Here is a 24,601-nt window from a genome sequence, read left to right as displayed (position 1 = left end):
TGGGCATCCGTGGTAGTTCTGCTTAGGATGTCTGCTAGTATATTTTCTTTTCCTGGTACAAATATTGCCTGGAGCTGAATGTTGAAGCTCAGGGCCACATTCCAGAGGTCCATTGCCATCCGGCATAGAGGATATGAATGTGTGCCTCCCTGTTTGTTGATGTACCACATAACTGTGGTGTTGTCCGTCCTTATCAGCAATTGACCCTGTTGAAGAAACGGTCTGAATGTCTGAATTGCCAGTTTTACTGCCAGCATCTCCTTTTGATTTATGTGTAGGTTCAGCTGGTCTTGAGTCCATAAGCCTTGTATGCACTTGTCCAGCATGTGAGCCCCCCAACCGAGGTCTGAGGCGTCCGTGGTGATAGTCTGGCTTGGTTGAGGGCTGTGGAAGGGTAGTCCTTTGTTCAATTGACAGGCCTGAGCCCACCATTGGAATTCTTGCTTCAGGCATGGAATTATTGGAATTTGGGTTTCTAGGCTGTGCTTGTGCTGAGACCATAAATTCCTTAGGTACCATTGCAACTTCCTCATATGTAGTCTGGCATGTGGAATCAATATTATGCAGGATGCCATGTAACCCAGGGCTTGCAGGACTTTCCTTGCTGTTAGATGGTTCTGCGTTGTTAATGCCATGAAATAGAGAGGAAGGTGCTTCTGCTTTTCTGCTGTGAGGGATGCCATTTGATTTGATGTGTCCAGTTCTGCACCCAAGAAAGTTATCCTCTGGGATGGTATCAGCCTTGACTTTTTTATATTGACTGTGTATCCCAGGGCTTGTAGCAGATGAATGACCTTTTTCAAATCTTTTGCTAATTTGTTTTTGTTGTCCGCTTGTAACAGGCAGTCGTCCAGGTAAGGGTAAATTTGAATTACCTGGAGCCTGCAATGAGCAATTACTGATGCCAGGCATTTCGTGAATACTCTGGGCGCAGTAGATAAGCCAAAGGGCAATGCTGAGAATTGATAATGCTCTGATCCTGCAAGAAATCTGAGGTATCTTCTGCAATTTGGGGACGTGCAGGTATGCCTCCTTGAGATCTAGAGTTACCAGCCAAGACTCCTTGCCCAGCATGGGAAGAAGCTGCTGTAGGGTCAGCATCTTGAATTTTGGAACAATGAGATATGTGTTCAGAGCGGACAGGTCTAGAATAGGTCTCCATTGGTTTTCTTTTCTTGGCACCAGGAAAAGTCTGGAGTAAAATCCTTGCCCTTGTTCCATAGACGGTACCTTTTCTATAGCTCTCATCCTTATTAAGTTGTCTATTTGTTCTAGAGCTTTTGTCTTTTGATTTGGAGGTAGGTTTGGCATTCCTCTCTTCCTTGGTAGAGTATGGAAGTGAAACCTGTAACCTTTGTCTATTGTCTGTAAAATCCATTTGTCTCCTGTGATGTAATGCCAGTTTACTGAAAATAAGGCTAGCTTTCCGCCTAAGGGTGCATCTAGTTGTTCCCTGGTAGGTGGTCTCAGAGCCAAGTCACTGTGATTGTCCTGTGGAAGTGGTAGTGGCTGGATCTGTGGCAGTACTTCGCTGGTTGTTAGGCTGCCACTGACGTCCCCTGTAGGCACCTCTGGATTGACCCCTGCCTCTTGGGCGCCTATTCCTGCCTCTCTGTGCTCTGGTGGTGTCTGGAAAGGACATACACATTTTTACAGGGTATTTATTAAGTTTTTTATTGTATTTATTTATTTGGAATAAATTATTAAACTATTTATTAAGGACATTATGATCAATTGTTTTAAAAGTTTCAAACTTTGGAAGATGTTTTAACAGGATTTTATGATACTATTAATTACACACAGAATTCCTCTATTTAATGAGCCCCACTGTTTTTATTGGTTTAGTTAGAATGCAAATGATTCTACTGGTTATTTTTGATTTTAACTTTACTATATAATGAGGAATGGAATTTGAATTAATTGTCTGATGAAGTCTTACTATTGAAGTGGACGAAAATGCATTGTCTTGCTAAAGCGTTTATCTGTGGATTTATTTGTGGTTTTTACTGAAGATTTGAATAAAGTGCGGTTTTATTTCTGGTGCGCTATTTCCATTTTTTGTGAACTTACTGGTGTCTGGAAAGGACCAATTCTTGGAAGGCCAGTTCCTACTAAACCTTGGTGGCTGGACCTGTAAGAAATCCTTGACTGTCTGGACAGATTTTGCTTTCTCTTCCACCTTCTTCAGCACCTGCTGAGCAGGTGAGCCAAACAAATTATGCTTATCCATGGGAGCATCCAGGAGCTTTGCTTTTACATGGTCTGGTAAGGACTGCTCTTTTAACCATGCATGCCTTCTGATCACTGTACCAGTCATAGCTGATCTAAAGGAAGCCTCCAGTGCATCATAGCCACATTTTAAGGAATGATTACTGACCTGCTGTATGTTATGTACCATTTCCTGAAGAGACTTTTTGTCTAATGGTTCAGGCGAGGGCAGCTTTTTAGTTAACTGGTCTAACATAAATTCCTGATACTGAATCATGTGGAATTGACAGTTTAAGGCCCTAGCCGAAAGAGTAGCAGAAGTATAAACTTTTTTACCCCATCTCTCTAAGGCCCTAGATTCCCTTTCAGAGGGGAGGGGGTTTTTGGCAGAGGTAGCTGCTACAGCCTTGGGTCCCTGTGAAATAGTTTCAGGATCTGCAAAAGGAGCCTTATACAGATGATAATGTGTGTCCGGAACCCTGTAGTACCTGTCGGGCTTAGCAGGGGCCGGAGGAAGTGAATCAGGGGCAGTACAAGCATCATTAAATGCATCATCCACAACAGTAAGTACTGGAGGAATGGCTAAAGGCCTATGCTGTGGCAAATGCAAAAAGGTCCTAAGCCTTTTCCTAGAGTCTGAAAAATCCTGGCCCTGCCATTGAAATTGTTCCCTCATAGCATGCAAGGTTTCCCCAAAAGAAAATTCCTCAGGCGGAGAGGCAGAAGGAATGGAGTCTTCTGCATCAGAGTCCTCATAAGGAGAATAAGGGCCTTCTGGAGGGTTTGTATTTTCTGTATCAGAAGAGTAATCTGAAGAAACTGGCTCAGGGGGCTCTGCTCTAGGCCTCTTCTCTGGAGGTGGGTGAGAGGCCCTGTCAGGGTGAGGTTGGGATCCCCTGATCAAAGAAATGAGATCCTCTGCTAGACTAAGCATTTGAGTACTAGAGCTAGGCCTGTGAGAGGGGGTCTTAATAGGCACAGTCTTGGTTGATTTTGCTGCTTTAGCCCTGGCAAAAGCCTTAATCGACATGAATGCAGGGGGCCTAGCAGCTCCATGTGCAGGAGTGGATATATCTAAAGGGATAGTATCAGATAAATCCTGTGAACCGGTAAGAGCAGGTGGAATTTCAGTAGCAGATTCAGCCATGCTGGATGAGGCCTCGGTGGGAGGTAAGCTTTCGGCCGATGGAAGAACCGAGGGCTCGGTTTCAGCCGAAACCGAGACACTCGCGGTTGACTTAACCGCGGTTTCGGCCGAAACCGCGGACCGCGAGTGTCGGTCCTTTTCCTTGCGCTTTTTAGCTAATTGTGAAGTCGGAGTTTCCAACGGCATGTTGTAAGCAAAAGCGGAGCTGAAAAACTCCTCAGCAAATTCCGACCGACGTCTAAGTGTCCGTCGGTTGAAAGAAGCACAGGCTAGACAGGCTGCTACGTCATGGTCTGGGCCTAAACAAGGTAAGCAGTAAGAGTGGAAATCTTTATGAGGTATTTGTTTCCCACAAGTTAAACAGTTATTCACTTTTTCTGACATCGGCTGAGGCAAGAAAGAGTCCCCAACGGGGTACTTAGCTTTTTAGAAGTCTTCGGTAGTAGCGATCTCTGGTTCTGACCGACCGGCACTTGCGAACAGCTTCTGCTTCGGGCGCCACGCGGCAAGAAAGACTGAGGAAAATGTCGTCGGCTGATGCCTTTATACCCGCTGAACTGCAGCTATGACGTCGGGTGAAGTGCGACATCAGCCGAGGCCAGACCCAGACTTTGGAATCCGGCCGACCGAAGGGCTGCCTGAGGCCAGGACAATCCATTTGTTAGGACTGCAGATGCATCCTTGAAGGACATCCTCAGAACATGCAAACAGTAGGAAATGACAGTAGTGAGGAACAAAACAGCACTTCAAAATGAATTTACCAGACTGCAACTGAGGGAAGAAGTCCTCAAACTTCATTAAAACACAGAAGACCACTGACATGAATGTACAGCTCTCAAACATCCCCGATTTTGCCTCATATTTTTGGCTTTTCCTTGTAATTTTCTGGTAAATAACTGATGAATTGCAGTATAATGCCAGTTTCATACTTATTCTTCAGAAAAAGTAAGATGGAAAACATATCCTATTAATATTTAATAACTGCCCCCAGTTTTGGACCTTTGCTGCCCCCTCTATTTTGGTTTAGTCTCAGATTCTTGAGGATAGAAAATGAAGCTATATAGGAATGCTGCAAGCAATTCTTCAAATCCCAACTTTATGAGGCTTTAGTGGAAGACACAGGAAAGTAAAGACGAGTCTCCAACCTAAAGGCATTACAAAACAGCTCAACATGATGAAAGTCCTCAAAGGAACAACCCATAATGAAGATGCCACTACAAGACACTTGCATGCATGGCAAGTTAATAGCTCTCACTCCAAATTTACACATCACACGCACATACAACATGAGCTCAATCCCTTAAGATGACTAAAGGTTGAGCAGGATAAGAAAAGTACAGTTTTGTACCTACCATAAATGTAGATGTTCGAGGATCCACATTGCTGCAGTCCTAACTATTGGGGTAGTCCGCTGTCCAGTCAGCCCGAATACCAAAGTATATGGCTGACGTCGGTCAGGGCGCATTAGACTGACGTCAGTACGTCAGGGTACTAATGCGCATGACCGACGTCATATCCTCAGTCTTTTCTTGCCCCAGATGTCAGAAGACCCTGAAAAGATAAGGCCAAAAACCAAAAACCCCCAACATACCTGCACCAAAAAATATATATACAAAATATACAAAAATAGCAGAATATAACCTCACCTACATAACCACCCCTAAACACAGAGGGGAAGGAGGGAGGGTAAATTGGACTGCAGCAATGTGGATCCTCGAACATCTACATTTATGGTAGGTACAAAACTGTACTATGTTCTTCATTCCACATTGCTGCAGTCCTAACTATTGGGTAGAATCCCAAAGCAGAGGTAAGGGAGGCTGGCAAATCATAAGGAAGCAGGAACTGACAACATGCCTTGCAAAATAGCTGTGGCAAACCCAGCCCTAGACTTAGAGTAGAGAGGAAGATGATAATGCTTAGAGAAAGTATGCACTGAACTCCAAGTAGCTGCCTCCAAAATATCCTTAGTTGCCACCCCCCTCAGAAATGCTGTTGAAGTGGCAGTAGCCCTAGTGGAATGAGGCCTAATCCCAGCTGGAATCTCCTTGCCATGATGGGAATAACAAAATGTAATGCAACACCCAATCCATCTAGAAATAGTTTGTTTTGACACAGGCTTGCCCTGAGAACTCAAAGCAAAAGAAACAAACAACTGCTGAGACTGCCTAAAATCCTTAGTCCTGCTCAAATAATAACGCAATTGCCTGTGTACATCTAAAGTGTGCAAAATCTTTTCCCCTTTATTTTGGGGATCTGCATAAAAAGTAGGCAAATGAATAGTTTGGTTTAAAGCCACACTAGAAACCACCTTAGGCATAAAGGAAGGATTAGTACGTAAAGATACTCTATCCTTATGAAAAATCAAAAAAGGCTCCACTGCCATAAGGGCCTGCAACTCAGAAACCCTTCTTGCAGAAGTAATGGCCAACAAAAAAGCAGTCTTCCATGACAAGTATTTCAATTCAGTAGTAGCCGAGGTTCAAAAGGTTGTAGAGTAAGTTTCTCCAACACAAAATTAAGATCCGAGCAGGAGTAGGAGCTCACGTGGGGTCTTATATTCTTTGCCCCTCTAAGAAATTGCTTGAACAAAGGATGCGAAAACAGCGGTGGGTCACAATCATAGTGAGCTGAAATTGCTGCAGCATGAATCTTAATGGAAGAGAAAGACAAACCTTTGTCCAATAACTCAGTAAGATATTGAAGAGCCACACTCAAATTAGGCTCAGAAATCTCCAAATTGTTTGCTGCACTCCAAAATAAAAATCTCTTCCATTTTTCTGCGTACACTTTCCTTGTACTAGGTCTCCTGGCTTCCATAATCACATTTAAAACTTGTTGAGGAAGTTGAGACCTGCTGTCTTTCAAAACAGAATATGCCAGGCTGTTAGATGAAGAGAGTGAAGCTTGACATTGAGCAGGTGACCTTCTCTCTGAGACAACAGGTGTGGAATCAAGGGTAAAGGCCATGGAGGCTTCTTTACCAGACTCCTCAGTAATGGGTACCAGTGCTGCCGAGGCCAATCTGGAGCTATTAAAATCATCCTTGGCTTGTCTTGTCTGACCTTTAGAAGCACCTTTGGAAGAAGAGGCAGAGGTGGAAAGCATACACATGAAGATTTTTCCAACTGAAAGAAAGAGCATCCACTTTCCAAGCTGTGTGATGAAACCTCTTTGTGCAAAACTTTGGCAGCTGGTGGTTTAGTGGAGAAGCGAACAGATCTATGTCTGGAGTTCCCCAGGACACTGTCAACTTTTGAAATACATGAAGATCCAGTTTCCACTGTGGGGATCCATGATTTGTCTGCTTAACACATCTGCTAAGGAGTTCTGTGCTCCCGGCAGAAACCTTGCCTGAAGAGTTAGTTGCAAGCTGAGCGCAGTCTCCCATAAAATCATTGCTTGCCTGCACAATGGGTAAGAATGTGTTCCCCTTGTTTGTTGATGTACCACATGACAGTTGTGTTGTCTGTTAGAATCAACACCTGCCCTGGAAGAAGTAACTCCTTGAAAGCCATTAATGCAAACTGGACTGCTAACATCTCCTTCATGTTGATATGTAGATGCTGTAGTCTGGCAGGCCACTTGTCTTGTATCCACTTTCCATTTAGATGAGCTCCCCAAGCAATGTCTGAGGCATCTGTCGTTAGAATCTGACTCGCCTCTGGCCGGGTCACAGAGAGTCCCTTGTTTAGGTGACATTCCTGAGCCCACCACAAAAATTCCTTTTGAATGCAAGGTATTATTTGAATGACAGTGTCCAAATCCTGGCAGTGCTGTGTCCATACATTTTGAGATACCATTGTAGCTTCCTCATATGCAGTTTGGCATTGGGAAGCACCAGAATACAAGATGCCATGAACCCTAAGGCTTGAAGGACTGTCCTTGCAGTCAGCCCGGACTGAAGAGATAGTTGATGGAAGTAACTGGAAAGATTCTTTTGTTTGTCCGGGGTTAAAAAGGCCATCTGGGCTGCTGTATTCAGTCTCACACCCAGAAAGCACATGTCTTGAGAGGGTACTAGACTGGACTTTATTTCGTTCACAGAATACCCTAGGCATCTTAGCACTGCTATGACATATTCCAAATGCTGTAGAAGGTCTTCCTTTTCTTGAGCCAGAATCAGGCAATCGTCCAAGTAAGGATAGATTTGAATTCCTTTTAGCCTGAAGTAAGCTATCACTGGAGCCAGAACCTTTGTGAATACTCTGGGCAGTAGATAAGCCAAAGGGCAATGCAGAGAACTGATAATGAGAATTTCCAGCTCAAAACGCAGATACTTTCTGCAACTTAGTCTTATAGGCACATGAAGGTAAGCTTCCTTGAGATCTAAAGTTACCATCCAGTGATCTTTGCCCAGCAGAGGTAAAAGCTGTTGTAACGTCAACATTTTGAACTTGGGAATGTCCAGATAAGTGTTGAGGATAGATAAATCCAAAATTGGTCGCCACGTGTTCCCCTTCTTCGGTACTAGGAACAGGCGAGAATAAAATCCTAGGCCCCTTTCTGGCACAGGAACCGGCTGAATGGCCCCTATTTGGAGTAACAGAGAAATCTGCTTGTGAGCCTCTTGTCTTTGTAGAGGAGGAATGTCTGGCATGCCTTTGAAAGGAGGCAAGGTGTGGAAATAAAACCTGTAACCGTGGTGAATGATATCCAGAACCCATCTGTCTTGGGTAATTAAATCCCAATTTTCTTTGAAAAGAGACAGTCTTCCTCCCAACGGTGCTGCCAGGCGAGAATGAACTGGCAGCTGAAAAGGCAGGTCATTGGGTCTGCTTATGAAAGGACTGACCCCTGCCCTCACCAGAGGTCTGAGCAGGGGAACTCCCTGTCCTAGGCCTAAAAGAACCCTGAGCTCTGCCCCTACCACGTCTAGACCTACCCCTAGACTGGGAATCATAAGCAGGATAAGTCCATCCCTTAGCAGGCCAATTTCTACTAAACTTCGGGGGCTGCACCTGCAAAAAATCTTTAACAGTTTGCATAGACTTAGCCTTGTCCTCCATTTTCTTCAAAACTGCTTCTACAGGCGAACCAAACAACACATCAGACTGCAAAGGAGCATCCAAAATCCGTGTCTTAACATGCTCAGCTAAATTCTGATCTCTCAACCAGGCGTGCCTACGAAGAACAGAACCAGTAGCAGCCACCCTGGATGAGGCCTGCACAGCATCAAAACCACATTGCAAGGAATGTTTACCCACCTGTTCAGACACATGAACTAAATCCTGCAACTCTTTACACTCAATACCTTCCGCCAGAGCATCCACCTTAGATTTCAACTGTGAAAGAAGATAATTCTGATATTTTAACATGTGAAACTGACAATTCAACGCCCTCATGGCTAAAGTGGAAGAAGTATACACTTTCTTTCCCCATCTATCCAAAGCCCTTGCCTCTTTATCAGGAGGATAGGATTTTTAACAACTGAGGCCTTCACACCTTTAGGCCCCTGAGAGACAGTTTCGGGTCTGCCCTAGGACTCTTAAAAAGATACTTATGAGCCTCAGGCACCCTATAATACCTATCCGGTTTAACTGGGGCAGGAGGCAAAGAATCAGGATTCAGGGAAGCCTCTGCAAAACATCTTCCACCACATTCAAAACAGGAGGTATAGCTAAAGGCCTATGCTGGGGTAAAACAAGAATTCCTAAGCCTTTTCCTGGAATCAGAGAAATCTTGACCTTCCCATTTAAAATGCTCCCTCATGGAATGCAGAGTCTCTGAAAATGAAAAATCCTCAGGAGGAGAAGCTGAAGGAGTAGAATCATCCACATCAGAATCAGAATAAGGAGGGAACTCCTGCAAGTCTTCAGCCGAAGACTCAGAAGCCTCCGAGCATTGCTCAAAACTCTCAAATTCAGGTTCCACCCTAGGCCTCTTATCAGGAGGGGGCATAGAACCCCTTATCATAGTAATCAAATCCTCTGCCATTTTAAGCATATGTTTCTTAGGCAAAGACCCTGAAGCACTAGGAGAAACCCCCACTGAAGCAAAACTTGGCCTGCCCTCAAAGAAGCCTTGGAAACAGAAGGGAGGCTCTAACCACCTTAGGAAGAGAGGGAAGAACAGCCACCTGAGAAGCCCCCTCAGCCTGGCCTACTTCCTGAGAGGATACATCCTGTAACAGTAAAGTCTCTCCCTGAGACTCCAAAGAAACACCTGGCAAAACCTCCGGCTCCACTGAGCCCTCTAAAGAACCGACGTCTGGGACTGTCGGTTCTTCCACTCTAGGCTTTGCTGTTTTGTCCTTGCTTTTTAGCGAAGCGGCGGAGCATCCGACGGCATTTTATAATTACAACGCTTCCCAAACACTAACCTGGCACAGTCTAACCTTCTCTTAATAGTGCGTTTGTTAAATCTAGCACAAGAGCGGCATCCAACAACGCCGTGCTCAGGCCCTAAACAAGGTATACACAAAGTATGGTAATCCCTATGAGGTATCTGTTTCCCACAAGAAATACAGTTATTCACTTTTTCTGACATCCGGTTAAATACTGAGGCAAGAAAAAAACAAAATATTCCCCAACGGGGTACTTAGCCAACTTTGATTCGGTCTGAAACTCTGGCTTCAGAAACTTTCAGAACGCCAACCTGCACTCGCAAAACTGCTTCTGCATCGGACCATGCGGCAAAAAAGACTGGGGATATGACGTCGGTCATGCGCATTAGTACCCTGACGTACTGACGTCAGTCTAATGCGCCCTGACCGACGTCAGCCATATACTTTGGTATTCGGGCCGACTGGACAGCGGACTACCCCAATAGTTAGGACTGCAGCAATGTGGAATGAAGAACATGGGTACTGTTCCTACAGTGCAAGTGGCAAGTGCAATGAATTACAAATAGTGCACAGGACACATGTTACACAGGGTAATAGTTACCCAACCTGGGCTATACAGTCCTTGTGTTAACGGTTCCTAGAAAGTGGTTTAGGAATAACATACATCAGTTTAACAGATTAAGAATGACCTCTTCCAAGAGTAATCGATGCACAGGAGACACTCAATACAAATGATGCTCATAACAAAATAGGTCATTAAATACTACACAAGACAAATAAAGAACAACAGTGAAACATAACAGAATGGACAACTGCACACCTGCAAACTTTTATCTTAAAATACTGCTAGATTCCTTTGCAAAATAAAAGGTATTAAGGGACTAGGCATGTCCTTCTCTATGAAATCCTCCATTTCAATATGCAATCAAGTGCAAACTGTCTGGTGTGAACAGTCAGAGAAGCCTCAGAAAAACCCGAAATGCAGGGGCCACAATATGGTACGTGTATACATGGCACAATATACACAACCCCCTCTCAAAACACAGACACCAAACATATCAGTGAATATGGCCCATAATGAAAACTTTACCTCCAGTTTCAAAACCAAGAACGTGCTTCTCCAGTGCAATGGGCAAACCCTGGGAAGAAAAAAAAAGATGATTACATCATAATTTTAGTTTACAAAAAAGCAGAGTTTACATGCTGCTTTTCAGTCACTATTGCATCTACAGCTTATTTCATGCAAGGAGTGTGTAGTACAATATTAGCAAACTTACTACTAAAACAAATGTACAAACACCACCGCTACTGTAGGAAACATGTCTGAGAATAGTGCAAGTGAAAGAATGTCCCCAGCGTGCATAACTTGTACTGTCTAGTGCAGAGTTACTGGAAGTATGTGGCTGCAGGAAAGCATTCTGTATCCTTTCCAAAAAAGGAACAATGTGCATCCTTAATCTGTTCCCTTCCTTAGCCTCAAAAAGTGTGAAAATACAATGTACCAACACATACATTTGTGGAATGACTTAACAGTCCAAAAATATGAATTTCTAGCTTTCTAAATCATTTGGCCTAAACATGGGCAGGACAGAATAGGAAAGAATGAAAGATTCTTTACACATTACAGACCTTGAAGGAAAATACTGTGAAATCAAAACCAAGAGTATTTCTGTTACAAAACTACATATAACAGCCACCAGACAACTGCGATACCAGCTGGGCTGAAAGTGGAAACCTATTCTGCAGAAAGATCCTATTATTCAAGGATCTAATGTTGATATCTAAGAGCAACAAGAAATACATAAATGACAACCAAGCGGTTCCCAACAATATATGAACAGTCTACAACATACCAGGTGTCATGTCAGAAGGCTTAATACATAACCCAGAAATACAACACATGAACGAAAAACCTGATAAGTTCTAAAGAATTATACTGTGAAATGTAAATCACTGTAGCCAGCTCTTTAGCATTTAAGCTAGAAATACACATACAATTTTATCCATGAAGCATGCAATGCATTACATATTAAATATTTTCTGTAAATATTCATAATACATTTCCAATAAAGCTACTCTTCAATTCTTAGAATAATTTTAAATGCTGTAGTAGTCCACATATCAGTATGATCTCTTCAACTGCCTTATAACATCTGGAGAATTTAAGAGGACCGTTTGCAATGCCCTTCATTTTAAGGCAGTTCTTCCTGTAATGGAGAGGACTCTGAAGTCTGTCTGGAACTCTCTCTCAGTCTTTATATTAATAACTGAAACAGTACTAGAAGGGGCACTTCTGCACATTCATCTTTCCCCTACCTTCAATTTTAACAAATTTGTGTTCTACTCCTGTCAGGTTTCTTACATACAGCTTTATATATACAGCTCGCTATCCATCCCACTGGATCACAATATACCAGTGTTTGGAAAATATTTTATATCCTGGACATCCCACACAATAAACCTTGAAAAAACCTTAGGAGACAAATATAGATTGACAAACCACAGCTTCCAACTACCCTACACACAGTATAAATCTGTATGTGTTTTCTCAGCTTATCAATACTCCAAGAAGATACAGCAAAGATCTTAGCTGCCAATCCATCCTAGACTGGATCTTACTATCCCACCCCACCAATTACCCCCCCTTCCAGTACACGGTCTAGTTTTCTGAGCAATGATCTGCCAACTTATTCCCTCAGAGCAAACTCCCAACAACTAAAAGCATACACTGTAAAATCAGTTAGTAATTAAACTAATTTTTGTCAGCATAAATTCAACAATCTCCTACATGAAATAGACTGGACACCCCTTAAACAACTACCCCTTAATGACGCTGTACTCTACTTTAATAACACCTCCCTTCACATACTTAATACCCTAGCTCCCATTCGTATGAAAAGAATCAAAAAGAACTGAACACTATGGCTCTCTAAGGAATGTAAACTGATGAAGAAAAGGGACCTAGTTTGGACAACCTGGAAACTAAACAAAATCATGGCAGTTTCAAAACATTACATAATAAAGGAACAAAACTAATCAGAGATAAGTCTTACTATTCCCAGCTTCAACTCTAGCATAAAATCAACCCCCAAAATTTTTGCCACTCAATATCTTCTCTACTTTACCCTGGAACAAACAAAACACACTCCATCACCCAATACCCCTCCATCACAAATAGCAGAAAACTTTAACAAGCACTTCAGAACATCAATGTCAGAGCTAGTACCCCTAATGCTGGACCCCCCCCCCCCACCCTTCAACCTATTCAGACACAACTCTATACCATCAACTACTTCTAACCCTGTCACTAATAACCCCCTACTCAACAAAATGTCATACAATCCCCATTCTCATTTCAGCGCATACCCCCTGATACTATTAAACTACTACAAAAAACTAAAAACCCTGCTTAACCTCAGCTGATAATCTTCCACCACACTACCTCAAACTGGCTGCCAACTCAATTGCCTACCTAATCAATATCCTTATAAATAGGTCTTTAACTGAATCAGAAGTATCTACCATTTGGAAACAATCTCACATCCTCATCCACAAAGGCGGCAACTCTTTTGAACCATCCAATTTCCGTCCTTGTCACCCATATTCAAAATTCTCAACTGAGGTATCCATCACCAGGTAATGCAATGTTAATTGCAAAATGGTCTTTTAACCAAAACCTAACAAAACGATCTTTTAACCAAAACGTAACATGACTTCCGGCCCAGTCACAGCACAGCTACAGCCTTATTATCCTTTACAGACACAGTGAACAAGGCCAGATATGCAGGATGCTACACAACCTCAGTATTTCTTGATCCTTCCAAGGCTTTTGACACGGTCTCTCACCCCTTACTACTGAACACACTGTCTAACTTGGGCTTCTCAAATACAGTAAAATGGTTTCAGAACTACCTCAAGGATTGTAAACAAGCAGTGAAATGGTCCAGTGAACTCTCACCCTTTTTCTCCACAACCCTACTGAAGTCGCTTCAAGGCTCCATCCTTGGACCCCTACTCAGCATTTTCACAAACAACCTTCACACTCTCCCTCTCCCTGGAACCCTCATTTAAAATGCTGATTCCACCATAATCTGTACTGCTCAATCACTACCAGAACTAATTTCAAAACTCAACAGTCCTTTACTGCAGTTGAATCCAGGCTAAGAAATGCCCAACTCTTTCTTAATCCAAAGACTACTAAACTAGTACTCTGTCATTAACATCCTTGCATCCAACACTGTCATGCAAATAGTGTAGGAATCCAAACTTCGAGGAGTTATCATTGACAATAAAAGTTAATTTGACCCCCCATATACAGCAAAACATAAAGAAAACATCAAAAACCAGGACTCTTCCTACAGACAAAAAAAAAAAAAAAAAGAAGTTATGTACTCACCATAACGTTCCATCTGAGGTTACACTTCCATTTTCTGCAACCTGTGGGTATACGGATCTGTATTGGATCCAAGCCGGCAACTTTTTTCTAGCATCTGCTCCAAGCTCCGAGCTCCTCCCCTTACCCATAATGCCCTACCATCTCCTATCTTCCCTCAGATCGAGTTTGCTGCAACTAAAAATATATATGCAACTCAACCCAATAAACCAACCCTGAAAACAGGATAAGGTCCTGGGGACGGAGGGAGGGAATGTTGCAGAAAAATGAAGTATAACTATTCAGATGGAACGTTATGGTGAGTACATAACTTCTTTATCTGAAGTAGTTAACTTCATTTTATCTGCAACCTGTGGGACAGAATACCCAGCTACTCCGATCCTGGGAGGCCCTTATGGAAGGATATTCCTGAGGACCGCAGAGCCAAAGGATGCTCTACCCCTTGAAATCAGATCCAATTTGTAATGGGAAATGAAGGTATGTGAATTGGCCCATATTGCTGCTGCACAAATATTGTCCAACGGCACCCTAGACCAAAACGCAGTAGAAGTCGCCATGGACCTGGTAGAGTGAGCCTTAATACCAGGAGGAGATAAACCTTTTGCTTTGTAGGCATGTGAAATGCAGAGAGTGATCCATCTGGCTAAAGAAACTTTAGAAATAGCTTTTCCCATAAAAGCTTTGGAAAAGGAAAAACAATTGGTCAGTCTTACGGAAATGCTTCGTTCTATGAAGATAAAACAAAGTTGTCTATGAACATCTAACAAATGGAGTTTGTATTCACCTTTATTTTGGAAGTTGGGAAAGAAAACGGGCAGATTAATGGACCGGTTTAGGTTTGCTTCAGATGCCACTTTAGGTAAGAAGGAAGGGTTAGTATGGAGGGAGACCCTATCCTTGTGGAAGACCAAATACGGAGGCATGGCAGACAGAGCTCATAGCTCAGAAACTCTCCTAGTCGATGTGATGGCGACTAGGAAAGCTGTCTTCCAGGACAAAAATTTCAAGTCCACCGAAGCTGCAGGTTCGAAAAAAGGAGCCACAAATGCCCGTAAAACAAAAGTAAGGTCCCAAGGAAGTACAGAATCCCTGACAGGAGGCCGTAACAGAAAAGTAACTTTAAGAAAAGCCTTACACAGCCTAGAGGAGGCTAAGGACATGTTGTCTTCACTAACATGAAAACTGGAAATGGCTGCCAATTGTACTTCCACTGTGGAGGAACTAGCTCCTTGCTGAAAGATACCAGACAGGAAGTCCAACACCGCTGGAACAGGGGCTGTAAAGGGATCTATTTTTCTCTCTGAGTCCCAAATGGAAAATCGCTTCCATTTACTGCAATAAAGTTTTAGTTGAGTCTTTAAGAGAGGCCACCAGAATGGATTTTACCAGGGATGAAGGACCGGGAGTCCTGGCAATTAACGGCACTGGAGCAGCCAAGCTGTTAGTTTGAGGCTGCCCAGATCGGGTGGACGTGTCCCCGACAGATGGGAAATTAGATCCGGGCAGGGATCCAGAAACCCACGGGGGAGCTAAGAGAGGAGACCAAAGGAATGGGAAACAATGAGGATCACTTTGCACCGTAGTCAGCAAGCTTTCTGAAGAAACTTCGGAATGAGTGGTAAAGGTGGATAAGCATACAGAAGCCCGGGGGGCCAGGCATGGACTAGAATGTCTCTGGGGACTTAGCCTGGTGAGGGAATCAGAGCGAAGAACTCACTGCACTTCACTTTGGAAGGAGATGCGAAGAGATCGCAGCAAGGCTGACCCCATACCAGGAAGATCTCCGCTACTGACAGTTTCAGAGACCACTCATAAGGCATCAGAATGGCCCGGCTCAATCTGTCCACTTAAATGTTGGAGCACCCCGGGATGTGCGTTGCTATCAGAAACCGACTGGTGGAAATCGCCCATTCCCGCACTCTCATGGCCTCGCGACAGAGGGCAGGATCTAGTTCCCCCCGCTTGTTGATATACCAGACAACAGACATGTTGTTTGACTGAATTGCAATCAATCCGAGAGGGAAGACTGCGTGAAAGGCTTCCAATGCTAAAAGCACTGTCCTCATCTCTAGAACATTTATGCGCAATTTGGTCTCTGCCTGGGACCACGTGCCTTGGACTGTCCTTCCCGAACAGTACCCCCCCCCCCCAACAGAGTTGGGAGGCGTCCGTGGTCACTGTGGTTTGGACTGGAGGTGATGCAAATGGGCGTCCTTTTGATATCTCTGGTGAACTTAACCACCAAAGAAGAGATGCCCTGCAGACGCGACTGATCTTGATCGGAAATTCTAGGGGCAGATCTAGCCAAGACCATTGAACAGCCAGAGTCCATTGAAGAACCTGCATGTGAAGGCACGCATAAGGGAGAACAGATATGGCGGCAGCCATGGAGCCCAGAGCACCTTGCTAGTCTTTGGAGTTCGCTATCTGAGCTATGTGACACCTGAGATGTAGAATAGTACAGTTGTGTACACTTACCATAAATGTAGCTGTTCGAGTGTATTCACTGTTGCAGTCATTACATTTGGGTAATCCTGCCGGCAGGTTGCCCTCAGTCTGTCTGAATTCCAAAGTCCTGGGTCCTGCATCAGCTGCTGTCGCCCCTTCCCTGACATCAGGTCGTCGGGGTATAAAAGATGCAGCAGACGCCATTTTCTTTAGTTTTTCTTGCCCCAGATGTCAGGTGCCCCCTAAAAGGGTAGCCAAAATTTTATATATATGTATATATACACGTGTGTGTGTGTGTGTGTGTGTGTGTGTGTGTGTGTATATATATATATATATATATAGATATATATATATATATATATATATATATATATATATATATATATATATATATATATATATATATATATATATATATATATATATATATATATATATATCCAAAAACCAGAACCCAACGAAGCAAAAACAATAAGTCAATAGACACAATATTCCAATCCCAATAGTGCTGATGGATACTCATAAAAATCAATGCACTTGTAGAAGTCAGTTCACTTTAGCGTATTCAGAATAATAAGCAGATTACTTGTAAAAACTATTTAATAGAACGCAAGCGCTTTCACGATATAAAAATCGCTTCTTCAGACGTTAACAAATTTAAATCTCTATACAACACATTTATGTAAAAACATCACATCCCGTACAAAAAGTACGTCATTTCCTGTAAATTAAAACTAATTGATCCATAGCAGGTAACAGTATCTAGATGTTAATTCATCTATAAGAGCCATATGTAATGCATATACCTTCCTGTAATGCCTTCTTGCAAACTTAAGTTATCATCCTTCCACATTTCAACTAACTCACTGGTATGAATCATGTACATTATAAAACATTTGCAGAGACGTTTAACAATAGGAACACTTAAAAAGCAAAATCAGCATGTGTAACTAAGCTCGCTAATACAATGGCACAATTCTAAGGCTATTACTAAGCACAGTGTATGGTAGAAGCGTGTTTAAAATATCTTAAAGATGTTGCATGAAAAGCAAGTTACCCATACCGCAAAACACATCGTGCAATATGCAGCTAAAGGCTGCACGAGTTACATTGCGTTGTGTCACTTCCTCTCTAGCACTTTGAAAGAATTGGAAGAATTGCTTATCTGCAGATGAAGTCAGATAAGTACAACCATAAGCAGCACATTTTAATTAACTCGTTAGTATGTATCATTATAAGACATTTGTAGAAGCGTTTAACAATAAGAATACTCCGCACCTATAACTGAGCACGCTGATACAATGACACAATTCCAAGAACAATATATATTAAAAGCGTGTTCAAAATACCTTGTAGGTGATACATAAAAAACAGATCACGCATTCTTTCCCTTAACGCATCATACAATATGCAGCCAAAGGCTGCACGAGTTGCGTTGCGTTGCATCACTTCCTCCCTAACACTTTAAGAATTGCTTATCTGCAGAGCCATAAGGGTTGACATAGCATATCTAGCTTGGATAACATCAATCTAAAAACTGGTCACGAGTGCCAATAGGCATATAAATGAACTACAACTAATACAGTACAAACTATCGGCAAGTCATATGAGTAATCACAGATAATAATAAATGTATTATGTTACCTCACTCTCTAACATCATAAGATGTAATATATAAATAATAAAAGATAAATAATAATTGTGTTATATTACATCAGTTCATTTTAACACTATAAAAATCCCTTGTTTATAAATAAATTCAATAAACACAGCTTGTGAAAATAAACACAGTATATCAAACTGAGAAGACATGAAAATAAATAAAAATAGTGACAATGATAATCTAAAATTGATCAACAGCACCAATGGGCATGTAGACAACTATTATGCTACTAACTTTTGGCACATCGTATAATGTAGAAACGTGTATAAAATTTTATAAAGAATATAGATAAAATATATTCTTTTAAAAATATATATATTTTTAAAATTATATGAAGTGGTCAATATGAATTGTGGATCATATAAAAATGTAAAATATATATAGAGTAGAAACGTAAAAATAAATATATCCACATTATATATGGAAACATAAAAATGTATATATCCACATAGTGATGTATGTATGTTACAAAAGAAAATTAAAGAATTAAACTTCTACATACAGCCAAAGGGATAAATAATAAAATGTAAATATGTTAATTTGGGAAATAATTAATGTATGGGTCTAGCTTTTAAAACCGGTTTTATGGATATGGATTCATTTAGACCTATTAAATTAAAGAATTAAACTTCTACATACAGCCAAAGGGATAAATAATAATAATAAGATGTAAATATGTTAATTTGGGAAATAATTAAGGTTGAAATGGATTCTTAGACTAGGTGCACATAGGTGCTTAGGTCTAAATGAATCCATATCCATAAAACCGGTTTTAAAAGCTAGACCCATAACATCTTATTATTATTTATCCCTTTGGCTGTATGTAGAAGTTTAATTTAATAGGTCTAAATGAATCCATATCCATAAAACCGGTTTTAAAAGCTAGACCCATACATTAATTATTTCCCAAATTAACATATTTACATTTTATTATTTATCCCTTTGGCTGTATGTAGAAGTTTAATTCTTTAATTTTCTTTTGTAACATACATACATCACTATGTGGATATATACATTTTTATGTTTCCATATATAATGTGGATATATTTATTTTTACGTTTCTACTCTATATATATTTTACATTTTTATATGATCCACAATTCATATTGACCACTTCATATAATTTTAAAAATATATATATTTTTAAAAGAATATATTTTATCTATATTCTTTATAAAATTTTATACACGTTTCTACATTATACGATGTGCCAAAAGTTAGTAGCATAATAGTTGTCTACATGCCCATTGGTGCTGTTGATCAATTTTAGATTATCATTGTCACTATTTTTATTTATTTTCATGTCTTCTCAGTTTGATATACTGTGTTTATTGAATTTATTTATAAACAAGGGATTTTTATAGTGTTAAAAGTGAACTGATGTAATATAACACACTTATTATTTATCTTTTATTATTTATATATTACATCTTATGATGTTAGAGAGTGAGGTAACATAATACATTTATTATTATCTGTGATTACTCATATGACTTGCCGATAGTTTGTACTGTATTAGTTGTAGTTCATTTATATGCCTATTGGCACTCGTGACCAGTTTTTAGATTGATGTTATCCAAGCTAGATATGCTATGTCAACCCTTATGGCTCTGCAGATAAGCAATTCTTAAAGTGTTAGGGAGGAAGTGATGCAACGCAACGCAACTCGTGCAGCCTTTGGCTGCATATTGTATGATGCGTTAAGGGAAAGAATACGTGATCTGCTTTTTATGTATCACCTACAAGGTATTTTGAACACGCTTTTAATATATATTGTTCTTGGAATTGTGTCATTGTATCAGCGTGCTCAGTTATAGGTGCGGAGTACTCTTATTGTTAAACGCTTCTACAAATGTCTTATAATGATACATACTAACGAGTTAATTAAAATGTGCTGCTTATGGTTGTACTTATCTGACTTAATCTGCAGATAAGCAATTCTTCCAATTCTTTCAAAGTGCTAGAGAGGAAGTGACACAACGCAATGTAACTCGTGCAGCCTTTAGCTGCATATTGCACGATGTGTTTTGCGGTATGGGTAACTTGCTTTTCATGCAACATCTTTAAGGTATTTTGAACACGCTTCTACCATACACTGTGCTTAGTAATAGCCTTAGAATTGTGCCATTGTATTAGCGAGCTTAGTTACACGTGCTGATTTTGCTTTTTAAGTGTTCCTATTGTTAAACGTCTCTGCAAATGTTTTATAATGTACATGATTCATACCAGTGAGTTAGTTGAAATGTGGAAGGATGATAACTTAAGTTTGCAAGAAGGCATTACAGGAAGGTATATGCATTACATATGGCTCTTATAGATGAATTAACATCTAGATACTGTTACCTGCTATGGATCAATTAGTTTTAATTTACAGGAAATGACGTACTTTTTGTACGGGATGTGATGTTTTTACATAAATGTGTTGTATAGAGATTTAAATTTGTTAACGTCTGAGGAAGCGATTTTTATATCGTGAAAGCGCTTACGTTCTATTAAATAGTTTTTACAAGTAATCTGCTTATTATTCTGAATACGCTAAAGTGAACGGACTTCTACAAGTGCATTGATTTTTATGAGTATCCATCAGCACTATTGGGATTGGAATATTGTATATATATATATATATATATATATATATATATATATATATATTTTTTTTTTTTTTTTTTACATACATACACACACATACATGCACCAATATAAACTTTACCTTCATCTACAAGCAAATACACCACATAGGTTGTATAAATCAGAGAAGGAAAGATAGGTTCCATCAGAAGAAAAAGGCGGATGGCGGGTGGGTAACCCGGACTGCAACAGTGAATACACTCTAACATCTACATTTATGGTAAGTGTACACAACTGTACTATGTTCTTCGTGTTTCACTGTTGCAGTCATTACGTTTGGGTAGAGTCCCAAAGCTATGGATGGAAGGCTGGAGCTAAACAGCATTAAGAGCAGCTATGAGGCCCTGCAGAACTGCAGTGGCAAAGCCTGCCCTGGATTTAGAGTAGAGTGGCAGATGATAATGTTTTGTAAAGGTGTGCACTGAACTCCAAGTAGCAGCCTCTAAAATGTCCTTGGTTGGTATTCCCCTGAGAAAGGTTGCTGAAGTGGCTGCGCTCTGGTCAAATGAGGCCTAATGCCCTTAGGCACTGGCTTGCCATGGTGTAAGTAGCAGAAACTAATGCAGTGGCCTATCCACTTTGAAATAGTGTGCTTTGAGATAGCCTTTCCTTGTGATCCTGCAGTATGCCACTAGTAATTGCTCTTTCTGAAAACTTTGGTTCTGTCCAAGTAGAATCTAGTCCGTCTGTGCATGTCCAAAGAAGGCAGAATTCTCTCCCCCTTGTTCTGTGGATTTGGATAACAAGTTGGCAGATGAATAGTTTGGTTAAGAGCCACACTGGACACCACCTTAGGCATGAATGTTGGGTTTGTCCTCAGAGAGACCCTGTCTGGATAAAAAATGATGAAAGGTTCCACAGCCATGAATGCCTGTAGCTCTGAAACTCGTCTCGCAGAAGTTATTGCTAGGAGCAGAGCTGTTTTCCAAGATAAAAACTTTATATCAGCAGTAGCAGCTGGCTCAAAAGGAGGCAGGGTGAGTTTTTCGAAGACATAATTGAGGTCCCATGCAGGCATTGGTTATCTCCTTGGAGGCCTTAAATGTTTGGCTCTCTGTGGTATTGTTTTAATAAGGGATGAGAAAAGATTGGTGGCTCTGTATTGCAATGAGCCGAAATGGCAGAGGCATGAATTTTAATAGATGAAAAAGCTAAGCCTTTGTCCAGCATCTCGGTTAAGTATTGCAAAATCTGAGGAATATTTGGCACAGCTGTATCAGTTCCTAGTGCCTGGTTCCAAGCACAGAATCTCTTCCATTTTCCACCATAAGATTTTCTAGTACTAGGCCTTCTGGCCTCCAGAATGACATCCATCACAGCTTTACTGAGAGGTGTGCTTTGTATGACTACATTATCCGCCATGCTGCCAGGTTTAAAGTCCTGAGTTGGCTGTGCAGGATCTGATTGTTCTGCTGGGACAGTAGATTAGGTATTTGAGGTATGGTCCCAGCTGGGCATAGAGACAAGTTCTTTAGGATTGGAAACCAGTACTGGTGGGGCCAGTCTGGGGCAATCAGTATCATTTTTGCTTCTCCTGTCTGACCTTTAGGAGTATCTTTGGGAGGAGAAGCAGTGAGGGAAAGGCATATACGGACAGGTTTTTCCAGCTGAAAGATAGGACGCCCACTTTCCATGCCTGTCTGTGATAAGTCCTTGTGCAGAATCTTTTTAGCTGGTAGTTGTGAGGGGAGGCAAATAGATCTATGTCCAGGCATCCCCATTTCCTTGCTATCATGCTGAAGACTTGTGGATCCAGTTGCCACTCGTGGGGATCCATGAGGTTTCTGCATAGTTTGTCTGCCAGAGTATTTTTCCTTCCTGGCAGGAATTGTGCCTGCAGATGTACTTAGTAAGTTAATGCTGTACCCCACAAAGTCATGGCTAATCTGCAAAGGGGGTAAGAATGTGTGCCCCCTGCTTGTTTATATACCACATGACCGTGGTGTTGTCTGTCTTTATCAGTAGTTGTCCCGGATGAAGTAGGTCCTTGAAGGCCGTCAGGGCATTCTGAACAGCTAGCATCTCTTTTTGATTGATATGTAGATGCATTTGGGTTGAGGACCATGTACCCTGAATGCATCTTCCTGCCATGTGGGCCCCCCAGGCATAATCTGATGCATCCGTTGTTAGTGTCTGCCTGGCTGGGGGTAATGTGAATGGCTGTCCCCTGTTTTGGTGACAAGCCTTTGCCCACCATCGAAACTCCTGTTGTAGGCAGGGAATGAGAGTAATCATTGTTTCCAGGCTGTGGCAATGTTGAGTCCAAACACTTTTTAGGTACCACTGAAGTTTCCTCATATGCAGTCTTGCATATGGAATTAGTAGGATGCAGGATGCCATGAAGCCCAAAGCCTGCAGAATTTTTCTTGCAGATAACTGGGCCTTTGTTGCCAACATTTTGAAATAGGTCTTCAGTTGCCTTTGTTTGTCTTGCGTGAGGTAAGCCATCTGGGCAGTTGTATTTAAAGCTTGCACCCAGGAATATTATCTCTTGAGAGGGTACTAGTTTTGATTTCTTTGGTGTTGACTTTTCACAAATGCCAGATGCTGTAGAAGAATGTCCTTGTTCTCTGCTTGAATTAGACAGTTGTCCAAGTAAGGATACATTTGTATTCCTCTTTGTCTGCAGAATGCAATTACTGGTGCCAGGCACTTTGTAAAGACCCTGGGTGCAGTAGATAAGCCAAAGGGCAGTGCAGAGAATTGGTAATGCACTGAGCCAGCCTTGAATCTGAGGTATCTTCTGCACAATTGTCTGATAGGAACATGCAGGTATGCCTCTTTTAGGTCTAGAGTCACCAGCCAAGTGGTCTTGCCCAGCATGGGCAGAAGCTGCTGCAAAGTCATCATCTTGAATTTTGGTATATCCAGGAATGTGTTCTGGGTTCCAAGAACAGTCTTGAGTAAAATCCTTGTCCCTGCTCTTGCTCTGGTACTTGCTGAATGGTCCCCATGTCAATGAGAGATGAGACTTGTTTTTGTGCCTCTGCCCATTGATTTTTTGGCAGACTTGGCCAGCCGTTTGCCTTTGGCAGGGTATGGAAGTGGAACTTGTACCCTTGTGACACGATATTTAGAACCCACTTGTCCTGGGTTATAATGTGCCAATTTTGAGAAAAAAGTGCTAATTCCCCCCCCCCCCCAAGGGTGCTGCCAGGAAATAAGTGCTTGGTGCAGGCAGGGGTAAGTCATTGGGACTGTTTCCTGTATGGCAGTGATTTGTCTTCTTCAACTTTGGAGGTAGAAGCACCCCATTGCTTTGACCTGTAGGAACCTTGCGCCTGGGATCTGCCTCTAGGGTGTCTGGATCTGCCCCTTTGAGGTCTGTCTGACACAGAAAAGAACCAATTCTTTGTAGGCCAGTGTCTACTAAACCTAGGTGGCTGTACTTGTAAAAAGTCTTTGACAGTCTGAATAGATTTAGCTTTGTCCTCCATCTTCTTTAACACCTCCTCTGCCTTAACACCAAACAAAGTATCATGCTGTAAAGGTGCATCTAATAATTTAACTTTTACATGATCAGGCAGATTTTGTTCCTTTAACCAAGCATGCCTCCTAATTACAGAACCCGTAACTGCGGCCCTGCAGGAGGCTTCCAAAGAATCAAAACCACCTTGCAAAGTATGCTTTCCAACTTGTTCAGCTGCATGCAATAAATCCTGCATTTCCTTGTTTTCTGCACATTCAGAGTTTAATAAAATTTTCTATTTAAGCAATGCCATGACATGTTGCTGATATTTGGCACATGAAACTGACAGTTTAAGGCCCTTATAGCCAAGGCAGCAGATGTGTAAACCTTTTTCCCCATCTATCCAGTGCCCTAGAAGC

General features: G+C 41.5%; 1 protein-coding gene across 1 annotated transcript in view; it reads right to left on the bottom strand.

The window, feature by feature from the left end:
* Window positions 1-24,601, bottom strand: part of RTRAF (RNA transcription, translation and transport factor) — a 558,130-nt gene that overhangs the window by 197,994 nt on the left and 335,535 nt on the right. The window contains exon 7 of the mRNA XM_044074328.1: window positions 10,732-10,780. Within this exon, the coding sequence (XP_043930263.1) occupies window positions 10,732-10,780 (49 nt within the window). The remainder of the gene's footprint in view (window positions 1-10,731; window positions 10,781-24,601) is intronic.

Source organism: Protopterus annectens, chromosome 6.part0, assembly GCF_019279795.1.
Source record: "Protopterus annectens isolate FY-2018-M chromosome 6.part0, PAN1.0, whole genome shotgun sequence".
Taxonomy (NCBI): Eukaryota; Metazoa; Chordata; order Ceratodontiformes; family Protopteridae; genus Protopterus; species Protopterus annectens.
Note: the sequence above shows the minus strand (reverse complement) of the source record. Positions and strands in the feature narration are given on the sequence as shown.